Raw genomic sequence first — 12,491 nt, 5'->3', positions numbered from 1 at the left:
AGTGATCAAGTCTCAGGCTGGAAAATATTGACATTGTTAATTTAATTTTATTTAATTTAATGAATGACCTAATGATTTTAAATGCTTTTAGTGAAATTCCTCCCTGTGATGGCTGCCTGGGACAGACAGAGGGTCCCTGCTAGTGACATGTCCCATTCCCTGGGATGTGTCCTGCTTATGACCAGCAACATTTTGAAGCTGGCTTTGGTATGATGGCTCCACACCGGTGGCTGTTGCTGTGATTTTCCCTGTTCTAAATCTGAGCTGAGCCATCTGGCAGCAAGAACTACAGACAATTATCTTGTTAGCATTTCTGCGTATAACAGCTTTATTAAATTTCTGCATTTTAAAAGTGGCTGAATATAAATTGCATGTAATGTTTTAATAATGGAAGGATCATAATTGTAATATACGTTCTGGTGGGAAGAAGGTTTAATTTCTTTTTGCTTTAAGTTATGACACTTAAGAATTGTGCAAAGACTCTGCTTAGTGTAGGGTTATCTTAGTGAAGAATGAACAGTTCTTCTCACAGATCAAATGAAGAGCTGAAGATCCCTAGTATGGTTTGTTGCTTGTGTTAAAAAAAATGGAAAAACTCTAGAAATCCATACGATAGAGTTCAATGCCCGCCTTTTCAGTTAGAGAGTACTGTACAGCCTTTGTACTATTTTTGTTCTGTCCTTATCCCAGGCTCCTTTGTACATTGCAAGCTTGTGGGAATGACTCAGGGAGAAAGCTATTTAACCTAAAGGACACCACTGGCAAAAAAAAGCAAAAACACAGATGGATAAAGAGCAATGTCTGTGACTGTGAGTGGGAACCAAGAGGAATATTTGTGTGTGTCTGAGGAGAAGAGATCCCAAAGCCTCCTCCAAATGGGGTGAAAAAGATTCCTCTTCTTCAGGATGCTGTTTATTCAATTCAAGAAGGGAATTTTATAACATAGTTGCTTGAAGTAACAAGGAGCTACGACTGAATGACCCACAGACCTAGGTCCTATTTCACTTCTGGTTAATTAATGGAAAGGCTTAAATATCGGAGTGACACGGATCATGCCAGTGCTTTTCTGTAATGTGATCATTTTTAAAGGCAGTAAGTACAGAAAAATTTATCATGGCTTAAACTCCTGCTCTACAAGTGTCTTGTCTGTAAGTTGTAGCTGATTGATGATTTTGCTTTTTTTCCCCAGTGGGAAAAGATTTCCTTACCTAAGAATTTATGTGATGCATTTTTATCTTGGAGGATTTTTTATTGCTTGGAAATCAGAATTTATAGTGTAGTGAAAATGTCTGCAGACAGTTGCTGGGCTGACAAGTGGTGTGGCTGTAGCAGAAGTGTTGTCTCACTTGCAAGCTCCATGTCAGCCTTTGTATGTCATTCTTTTACTGGGAGTTTCTTCCCCTACTTTCAGCTCTGAATAATATTTATCCTTTCATCTCAGAGCAGCAATGCTGACATGAGCTGTCATTGTGCCACTGGCACTTTGATCAAAGCAAGAGTTTCAATTATTGATTCAATTCTTTGAAGAAATTTGGGCTGGATGTATTTGTAGACTCAATGTCATAGCTGCGAAGGCAAACGTGTCCCTTATAATATGGAGAGACCTTAAAAAATGCACATATTTTTGCAAAGCCTAACACAGTTTCCTGAGGAATATGCATCTTTTCCTCCATCAGGTTAATGCCCAGGTAATGTTTGGCACCTGGAGGTGTGATGAGAATACTCTGCCTGTATCCTGCCTCTCCTCTGGGGTGAGCCTGGGTTGGGGGGGGAAAAAACCCAGCATGTTATTCTAGCATTATAAAGCCTGTTACCATCTGAGATGAAAGAGTGGTGATGGACACTGTCTGCCCGTACACGCCACACCTGATTTCCATTGGGAAGGCAGGGAAGTGCGGGCATCCCAGGGGATCTCCCGGGGAGGCAGCCTTGGCTCCACTCTCGCCTGTATCCATCTGATCTCATGCCAGGTTTGGGAGCTGCTTTCAAAGCACATTTGCTTTGCTTCTCTCATAGGCTTTATTCTCCCCTGCTTTGGTTTTTGCTGAAGGGAAGCATATATGAAAATAAGCACGTGAGGCTGAAGTTTCATGGAGAATGTTCATCCTTGTAGGCAGTTAAATTTGGGCGTGTTAGCACAATTCTTTGGGAGAGATGGGGTTTGGCTGATTCCATTGCCTATTCCTATTAGTCTTGCTCGTGCTTTCTTGGACAATGCACTTTCTGGAGAGTGAAATGACAGTACCAAGGACGGGTGACTCCAGAAACTCTTTTTGATCAGGGGAATAGCCCAGTGTGGATCCTGGAGCTGATACTGGGATGAGGATCTCTTTCCACAGAGCGGTGAGTTGCGGAGGTGTAGCTCAGTCTTATAATCCTGCCAGGCACAGGGGTGCAGCTTCTCTCACTTTCATGTGGGAAATGAGAGGTGCTGCTCACTCACATCTGGTGTGCATTATGCATATTGGATTTTTGTCCTGCAAGATATTGCTCTGCTCCTGTGGAAGTGATACTAGTGATGCTTGTTCATCCTCACAGGGCTCAGGAGCCCTGGCAGCGGATGCAAGGTTCCCAGGCAGAATTATGGGGTGTGAAGATGAGTCAGCCACCCCAGAAGCGACCTAGAAAACTTGTGCATTGACTGGGGAGCTGCTGATGGAAAACAATCACCAGTGGCTGCCTGAGCCCCTGCACTTCATCGGAGCTGTGGCTGCAAAAGAATCCCAGTGCTGTTGGAGGTACCAAAAGCATCCCTCGTGACATTGTTAGGAGTCCAATGTTTATACTTAAACCAAGAAGCGAGACGCGCGAGTTATTTTTTTCTGTGCCAAAGGAAACTCAAATCTTCCTCCCAGCTTTGGGAGAGTGGCATGGCTGTGTGGCTGGGGTATGGCAATCCCTGCTCTCAAGACTGGGCCAATGCTTAGGGGAAAAAGTAGGGTCCAGGGTGCACACGGAGAGATGTCCAGTCTTGACAGAGGGTTCCTGTGACCCACTGTGGGGACTTATTGGTGCACCCTGGGCAATTCATGGCACAGCCTTCATGCAGCCCCCTAGGCCGTGGAGTGCTTTACTGTGGTTGTTTCCCTTAAATAATTATCTTCCTTTTTTGACTTGAAATTTTTATGCAGCAGCAGGGTGGAGAAAATATTTTAAGTGTCGAATAAGGTATTTATCCTCCTTTTTGGCACGGCTGTGATACAGAAGGACAGGTGTGGGCTTGGAAATGATGTAATTTTCCTCCTGTCATTTTTGGACTTCCCTTACATACTGTGGCAGGGTTTATAGGAAAGTGTAAAGCCTCCTTACTTTTTAATTGCAGATGATTGCTTAGGATCATATTTGAAACACCTCAGTCTCTTTTGAACCACTCAGTCAGTAGAGTAGAGATTGAAAGAGAAATTTTTGAAGGTCAGCTCTGTGGTTTTGTTTGGCTGGGTGGCTTTTGGGTGGTAGGGAAGGAGTCATACGTGCCAGCAGCATGGGCTGAGCTGCAGGCAGCCTCATTATGTTACCTGGGTGGGCAGCGGGTGTGATGCAGAAACTCATTACCTGGGCTCTTCCTGGAGGTGTTGCCTCTAAATAGCAAGCTGTGTTTTCACAACTGGCATCTTCTGGTGTTTTGCTGAACACAAGAGTAGTAGTACAGTTTGGCTGTAAGAAAACCATCTTCTCTGACTGTTTTTGTAAATTTGTTTCTTGAGGATGCTGTGACTGCTTTAAAAACATGTCTTTCCTCTCGTGTCACAGCAATGAGCTTCCTATGTGGTTTGCTTTAGATCCTTTTCAAAACCAGACTGAAGCCACATCAGAAACAGGAAATATTTAAGTGTTGCTCCACTGTCTCTGGGTCCTGGCTGACTGTCTGGTGTTAATCTTAGCAACTGATTCATTTGAATAGTTCTGAATCTTCAAATGAATTGCACTGCTGTGCAGTAACCTCCAGGATAATACATCTGCTTCTGTACAGTGGAATGCATGCTTATCTAAATGTGAAGGAAAACAAATGAATTGGTGTCAGGCAGTCACTTAGATGTAGGGGAGATGGTAGAGATGCAGAAGTGGAGGCCTGGAGCAGCTACCCAATTTAGCAAGGACTGAACTGGGCCAGAAATATGCTCATGTCTTATAGAGATGGCTGTAAGAGACACTAGATACATGGCAATTGAAGGCATGATGTCTGTGGACTGGGCTGCATCCTGGTGTTCTGGGGCTGAGGGGGCTGGGCTGGCTTTGGGAGGGCGAGAGCAGAGGGCACTGCCTGCAGGCACCTACAGGCATGATGCCCGTTCTTCTTGGCAGTGGCTGTCACAAAACATGGGGCAGCAGCTGTGGTTTGTGGCTTGTTTGGGCTAGATCTGGGTAAAAAAGCCATTCCCCAGGGACACACCCCTGGCAGGGTGATGATCTTCATTCTAGGTTGCCTTCAACTGGCTTCTTAACTCCTGGGTGCTAGCACCACTGCTCTGACACTAGGAATCAGTTATAGGGATGAAAATTGCTCTTCTGGTGACCATTGTAGAGGAATGAGGAGGTTTGGGAAAGGAGCAAGTCCCTAAACATTGGATGGGTGCCTTGCACCATGTCCAGAGCTGGATGTAATAAAAGCCTTTCCCTTCAGAAAGGGGAGCTGGGATTTGGAAGGCTCCAGTGACAGCAAGGGGAGAAAGAAATAAAGCTTGTGCCTTGCTCCAAATGGCTTGTGAGGTTCCACTAAGCTTTCAAGTGGTGCCTTATTGCCCATGATCTGGATTGTGGCTGTGTGCCAAGCACTGATCTATTGGCAACTGTTTTCTGTGTTACACAGAAACTGGTGTCAGTTACAGCTGACATTTTATTAAAACCTACTGTGAATGAACATAAAATATTGTTACATCATTTTTTAACATCATAAAACATCATTACATCATTTTATGATTATAAAACATCAACATGGGTACAGCATAGTCCGGTAGTTTCTGCCTGGATTGGGGCTACTTGATTTTGACTGTGATATAGCAGAGATCAGAAACTGAGCAGTTTGGCAGATGCTGGCATTTACCAGTCCTGATTTTAGTAGAATATTGCTCTGCCATGACAACCAGGGACAAGTGGTTAGCTGAGAATTTCTACTCCTGTTAAAGAAAAAAACATGTCTTTGTTCTCCATCTTGTAAAATTTGAAACCATGACCCAAGGGTGCCTACAGACTCTAAATGCAGAAGGCGAGGATGCAATTTTAATAATTTTGAATTCTCTTTGGTGAGTGGTGGGGCCAAGCCAGTATCTGCTGGCTGCCCATGTTGCCTGTAATGCTTGAAGCTGCTTGTCTTCTTCCTTGGTGTGCAGGTTTTCTTTGCTTCACCCCAATCTACTTTTTATTCATAAAACAAGCTCAGGTTTGAAGTGCACTGGTTGCATACAGGATTCCAAATTCCAAGGCAGGACTGTGTGTGTGGAGGAGCAACAAAGGTTGTCTTTAATTCTATTCTCTACCAGAATAGGCCAATAATTTTGGAAATTAGTGTACTTGAGATTTTTCTTGGGTCTGTGTCAGCATCAGCACAATTCACAGACCAGTCTCCTATGCTTGTTTTCGTGTACATATATGGCTTAGATCTACTCAAGCAAGCAATCTTTCCCTCTTGCTTTCTAAATATAGATAACTGCCATACACATTCATGCATAATATGAATGGTAAAGTGATGAATTCATTAACATTCTGCAGAAATGCCTATTTCCTCTCCTCTTGGCACAGAAGAAAATAGTATCTTCGTGCCTGTAGAAATGACAGGCTGGATCCTACCCCCTTGTCATCCCCCTGCTGCCTTGCTCCATGCAGTTGCATGGAGCTAGTGATGACCTATGTAATATGTGCAGGCAGCATGCAGTTAGCTGATCATAAACCAAGCAGTCAGGATTAATGAATCCAGGTCATTCGTGGATGGCTGTTTTTCCTGCAGAGCGAGGTACTGTGGATCCCAGTGCTTGTGGGCTTCCTGCCCCACAGGGATGGCCAGATGCATCACCAGTGCCACTTTGAGCACTCTGCCTCCTGCTCAAGCGGGTCCTTGGCAGTGGCTCGAGGTTGATGACCATTCCCTTAGCCTAAAACCTGTGACAGCCAGTGGGGTGATTGGAGAATGAGCCTGCTGTGTGCCTATTGTGCCAGGGTACTTGCAGCCAGGAGATGCTCATTTCCAGGGTTTGAACCTCAAGGAGTCTCTCTTTACAAAATGAGTAAGCTCTCAGAAAAATGAGAAAGTAAAAATCACAGAAGCATAGAACAGACCAGGTTGGAAGGGACCTCACAGATCACCTGGTCTAACCTTTTGAGGGAAGGAGACAATTTAGATGAGATTATCTGGGACAGTGTCTAATCGTATACTGGAAACCTCCAGTGATGGGGAGTCTGCCACATCCCTGGGGAGGTTGTTCAGTGAGTGATTGTTTTCACTGTAGAAAGTTTCACCCTTATGTCAAGATAAAACATCTCTTAGTGCAGCTTGTGCTTGCTGCCCCTTCTCACTGTAGCTCCTTGTGAAAAGAGAGCCTCTTTCCTCTCTGTAGCCTCCCTTTAAATGCTGAAAGACTGTACTGAGAGGTTCCTCACAGCCTTCTCTTCTCTGGGAAAAAAGGACCTAACTCCTTCAGCCTTTCCTCTCAGAACAGGTTCTACAGCCCACTGGTGATTTTTGCAGCCCTCCTTTGGGCCCTGTACAGTCTGTATCTTTCTTGAATTGTAGGATTATGCCAATGTCATTTGTGGCTTGAAATATAGGGCCAAGCCAATGTCATTCCTGGCTTAACACTGCTGTGATGCGTTTTGTATCAGTTTGTTAGAACAAGCGCCCCTGAGAACAGATTTAGGATGAGCCTTGTTTGCCAAGTTGCAAGCAGAAAAGGCCTTAATGCTGTGTAAGTGCTGCTAGGCAGAGACTAAAACATCCCTGTATTATCAACAATGTTTCCAGCACAAATCCAAAACATAGCCCCGCAGTAGCTACTGAGAAGAAAATTAACTGTGTCCTAGCCAAAACCAGTGCAGTGCAGCCATCAGTGTCTGTGTGATGCTGGGGCATGCAGCTCCTGTGCAGTTGGTCTGCAGCACAAATTCCCATGGCCCTCGAGCTACATCTGCTCCTTACCGTATTAAGAACATCTGGACAAAGTGATTTATAAACTCTCTCCCTTGATAGCACTGGTTGTATTTTATGTCTCAGCAATTTTCTGTATCGCTTAACTATTACTCATGAGCGGATTTTGTGGGAAGACCTTTCCCAGACTATAGTCCTATTTAATGTGTGGCCGTGTCCTCGCCTTTCCTTCTTTTTACCCACTCCCTTGTTCAGTTTTATGGTGGCTCTGTTGATTTCATGTCCTGGGGCTATGCCTTGATTTGTGAGCTTGTGATTTTTCACTGTTAGCTCCTACAAACCTTTCTTTGTACCTGGACTGAGCACCTTGTAGGCCAGGCTGGGTCAATGCGTGAAACAGCCCTGGTGACTTGATGTTTTGCCTCTTGTTCCCCAGAGCTAATGTGTCATTTGGGAAGTGAGGACTGAAGAGGTGGTTTGCTCACTGGCCTCAGAAGGGCTTCTCAACAGCTAGCCATGCTCAAGAAACTTTTTTTGACTACTGTCATAAGTCTTGGCTTTACATTTTTGTCATTCATGCAGTTTCTTTACTGGCATTCCGTTCTTCTTTCTTACAGGCTCCACATCTGTTTGTTACAAGCCTACCAGCCCAGTCCAGGTACTGGAAGACTCTGGCTTTCTCTACCAGGATCACCAGTTGTTTGCTGGCAGGCATGAAGTGTCCCCACTAACAGCTGAAGTGATCAGTGCCAAAGAAAAAGCTGGTAAGTGCATGGCCACACTTCTGTATGATTACACTGCATTTTCTTCCAGGTTTTTCCCAAAAGCTAAACCATTTACAAGTAATATTTAGAGAGTTGAAGGCCAGCTTCTCCTTCCTGGTAGAGTCAAAGTTACCTTTGACTTGTGTATTGTGACCCACCATCACTTGTCACCTGTATTTGTGGAGGGTGCATCATTTCCCCTTGTCCTTCAGGACATGGTTGCTTTTCACTGCAGAGCTGGACCAATTTCCATGGCTCTTTTGCTGATGGAGCAAGACCATAGGCCCTTGGAAAACTGACTGTGGTCAGTCCTTCTGGACTTCGATAACAGGCAATTTAAAGTACACCTCCCAGATACAAGCATGATAACATGACTAGCATGGAAATGGAAATCCTGATGTATTATAAAAAACTGCCTTGACTGTGTGATGTTGGCTTTATCCCCTTTCCTCATGCTTTTCTCAGGCATTGTCTAACAACCTAGACTGTAAGCTTTCTGGTGTGTTAGGGAGACATTATTGCTTGTCTGTGAAAATGTCCAGTGTGATGAGGCTTCTGTGTGCTGTGATAACATGAACAAAGCAGCAAGAGTTTGCTGTAACTGCAGGGACGTTTGAAACAGCTGGACACTTGGTAGATGGAGATGCACTCTGTGTCTGTGCATCTTCCTGCCTCAGACACCATCCCGAGGCGCTTACAGACCCTCTGAGAGCTGGTGGCCATGGCGCAACCCCAGCGGGTGAGGCTGGCAGGCAGATAACATTGTTTCAGGGAAAGCTGGAGAGGTGTATCTGCTGGGACAGGTGTGGAGTGAAACAGCCTGGGAATCTTCTCTCCCTCTTGAGCCCCACAATCATCTTTAAGGCTTTGCCACAGAAATGTTAGCGGAAATGACCTCTTATCGTTGTTAAGAGTCAAAGGCTTTTCTTTCCCTTTGGCATCTGGGTTGGATATAAGTTATCCCACAGCATGTGTAGTAACTGATGAAACCTCAGGGAAATTACCAGACCTCAAGAGAAAGTTTGCTTTTAAACTACTTTCAAATGTTTAAAACCAAATGTAAGTCCTGAAAAACTCCTCTGAGAATTGGGAACAGCAGGAGAAAGTTGCCAAAAGTGATCTCAAAAATCCAAACTGCAGAAAGCACCTCCTTCTTGCCTAGGGACATTGGAAGACTCTCTTCACTTTTGTCTGCACTGGAGTCTTTCAGGAACATTCATCTGAGCTCAGACAGTGTTCAGATAGACATCTTACAGCATTTTTGGGATGGAAGGAGGGCTCCAAGAGGGAGGGACTCCAGAGGTCTTAGTCATAGTTAAATCATAGAATATGCTGAGTTGAAAGGGACCCATTGGGATCATGAAATCCATCTCCTGGCCCTATGCAGGACACCCCAAGAATCACACCATGTGCCTGAGAGCTTTGTCCAAATGCTTCTAGATGCTTAACTCCAGGCAAATTGCACTGCCTATGTAGTGCAAACATGCTGTCATCGACTCTGAATGACTTCAGTAGCCTGTGTTGGGGTTGTGTAGCTAATCTGTCTGTGCTTTTTTTTTAAATGCTGGCATTACATCTATAACCATAATACCTTCCTTGTAAAATTGTAACAGTTATTATTAGCTCCCTTAGAAATAGTGCTTTCAGCCAGAAGGGAAATTGCCATTTTAGGGGAAGATGCCAGAGCACAGATTATTCTCTGACCTTTAAGACCATTTCATTTTCAGTTCCATTTCACTGTTTTTCGGTAACACATTTTACATTTTATTTTGTCATGGCACACAATTCACTTACACCTTTGGCCATCAAAAATGCAGCAGTTGGTGTTGCCATGCAGGCTGCCTCTGTAAGTTGTGCAAGCCACCTCCAGGGAGAGGTGAAACCCTGAACAAGCTTCCTAGAGAGGTGGTCAATGCCCCAGGCCTGTCAGTGTTTAAAGAAGCATTTGGACAAGGCCCTTAATAAAATGCTTAAACTTTTTCTGAGCTTTCAATTGGCCAAGCAGTGGGATGAGATAACCATTGTGGGCTCCTATCCTATCCTATCCTATCCTATCCTATCCTATCCTATCCTATCCTATCCTATCCTATCCTATCCTATCCTATCCTATCCTATCCTATCCTATCCTTTTCCTGAGCTTTCAATTGGCCAAGCAGTGGGATGAGATAACCATTGTAGGCTCCCATCCTATCCCATCCTACACTATCCTAACCTATCCTGTCCTTTTTCTGAGCTTTCAATTGGCCAAGCAGTGGGATGAGATAACCATTGTAGGCTCCTATCCCATCCTATCCCATCCTATCCCATCCTATCCCATCCTATCCCATCCCATCCCATCCCATCCCATCCCATCCCATCCCATCCCATCCCATCCCATCCCATCCCATCCCATCCCATCCCATCCCATCCCATCCCATGCCATCCCATCCCATCCCACCCTATCCTACCATGTTAGAAAAAACCAAATTTGCCTGTGACATGGAATGTCCCTTGTTGACTTAGAGAGAGGTTCAGAGCTGTGGGCACTGGACGCATGGAATATTATGGAGGGGAAGGCCAGGGAGGGGACTGGAATGTGTTCCTAGGGGTCACTGCCAAACAGAATTAGGGTGTAGTGGTGTAGGATGTGCAGGGAGCTCTGCCTCCTTTGTTGGCTTCCATCCATGTCCCCTGTACTGCCAGGGGAATCCAGGGGGCTGCATCCTGGGCACGGGGTCACCGCAGTGGGATGTAGGAAGGGAAGAAACAGCAGGGGGAATTAGAGCTCCTGGACAGCAGAGCTAATGGCCGCCTTTCTCTCCCTGCCCAGCTGAGGAGACCCTCTGCACCCTGCGCCCGCCCAGCTTCCGCCGTGCGCCAGAGGCGGAGATGCGAGGGGCGGAGGAGGTGGCAGCCGGCACCGTCCTGCAGCGCCTGATCCAGGAGCGGCTGAGGTATGGCAACCCCAGCGAGAACATGAACCTGCTGGCCATACAGCACCAGGCGACGGGCAGCGCCGGCCCCTCCAACAGCACTGCCAGCACTCTCTCTTCCGCAGAAAACCTTGCTCCCGAAGACCTGCCAATGGTCCAGCCGTCAGGGCGGCAGGAACCACAGGGGCAGGAGCACCAGGGGGACGGTGCTGCCATGGAGAAGCAGCCTCGGGCCCCGCAGCCCCCGCACAGCACCGAGGAGCTGCCCACCTATGAGGAGGCCAAGGCCCAGTCCCAGTTTTTCCGTGGCCAGCCCGCACCACCAGCCACCGCCGCCACGCCGGGTTTTTATGGCTCTTCCAGCCAAAAGTCCAGGACGGAGGGGAGGCCTACAGTGAACCGGGCCAACAGCGGGCAGGCGCATAAGGATGAGGCGCTGAAGGAGCTGAAGCAGGGCCACGTCCGCTCGCTGAGCGAGAGGATCATGCAGCTCTCGCTGGAGAGGAACGGGGCCAAGCAGCATCCCCCAGCCCCAGGAGGTGGGAAGGGTTTCAAGGCAGCCCCACAACCCAGCAAGGCCACGGACCCACGGGGCCCGCCTCCCGAGTACCCCTACAAAGGCAAGGCAGCAGCCCCGGGCAGCAAGGGGCAGGAGCACGGGCTCTTCTACGGCGAGCAATCATCACAAGATGTCCTCAAGGCCGCCTACGCCGCCCCCCAGCCCGCCCGGGCGGAGCTGGCCCTTGTCCGCTACCAGCCGCCCCCAGAGTACGGGCTCAGCAGGTAATGGCCACTGGGGGGGTCTGCAGGGTCACCTGGTCCTGTCTGGGTGTCTGCGGGGCTTGGGCCTCGTGTAGACACGGCCAGAGTGAGCTGTAGCTCCAGGCACACGGTGGGGACATCACGCCCTGCAGTGGGGACATAACATCCTGTGGCTGGGATGGCAGGCACGGCTGGTGGAGGCACCTGCATCTCCCAGAGGGCTCTATGAAGCTTATATTCCACTATTTGTGCTACTTACATCTCCCCACAGCACTCACGTGGGGCTTTCACAGTACTGGGCCCCTCATGCCAGGCCTCCCTGTGAGCACAGGTTTATTCCAAGCGCATTAAAAATAATCCAGTGTTTGCTGGCTGTGCGCTGATCCCTGTGAGTGGTGCAGGTCCTGCCTTCAGAGGTGATGTGGTGTTAAGGGCTCTTTTTCCATGTTGTACCTCAGTGCAAGTGTTTGTCTGTCTCATCCCCATCACTTTGACCTCTCAGACAGTTATTTTGTTGGGTTTGGAAGTCTGAAGTTGTTTGGTGTGAATGTGAGCAGTTTCCATGTTGCAAGCTGCCTCATTGGGTCTTTACTGATCCCAGAATCCCCAAAGGTTTTGTTGGCATCACTTTAAGTTGCACAGTTATTTTACCACAGCAAAGACACAAAGAAAAGGTGGTGCAGCTGACCTGGCTCTTTCTGTCCAAAATGTACAAGGCATGAAATGCAGGAGGGAATGCTCTGCTTTTCCACGTTTGCAGAAAAGATTGAGACAGGTAGGAACTCAAAGTGTAGTTACAGTGACAGGGGCAATGTGGCTGTGACAAGCAGCAGGCCGGTGCTGAGTCTTTCTACAGCTACATGTATGGCCACTGTGCGGAGTTTATGCAATTTTTTCAGAGCAAGATGGTATTTTGAAGACCTCAGCAAAAATGCCTGTTTATGCAAAGAAATACCTATGTGGATGTGAGGGCAACTG

General features: G+C 47.0%; 1 protein-coding gene across 3 annotated transcripts in view; it reads left to right on the top strand.

The window, feature by feature from the left end:
* The window catches only part of AMOTL1 (angiomotin like 1), a gene marked incomplete at its 5' end in the record, with an annotated part of 67,649 nt that overhangs the window by 15,564 nt on the left and 39,594 nt on the right, over nucleotides 1–12,491 (top strand). For 2 of the 3 annotated variants that reach the window (XM_084226351.1, XM_084226352.1), the window contains 2 exons: nucleotides 7,693–7,839; nucleotides 10,649–11,534. In XM_084226351.1, the coding sequence (XP_084082477.1) occupies nucleotides 7,693–7,839; nucleotides 10,649–11,534 (1,033 nt within the window). Of the gene's footprint in view, nucleotides 1–1,739; nucleotides 1,752–7,692; nucleotides 7,840–10,648; nucleotides 11,535–12,491 lie in introns of those variants that run through there. The other variant, XM_084226353.1, reaches the window with a different exon arrangement.

This window comes from Fringilla coelebs (assembly GCF_963513975.1).
Source record: "Fringilla coelebs genome assembly, chromosome: 2".
Lineage (NCBI taxonomy): Eukaryota > Metazoa > Chordata > Aves > Passeriformes > Fringillidae > Fringilla > Fringilla coelebs.
Note: the sequence above shows the minus strand (reverse complement) of the source record. Positions and strands in the feature narration are given on the sequence as shown.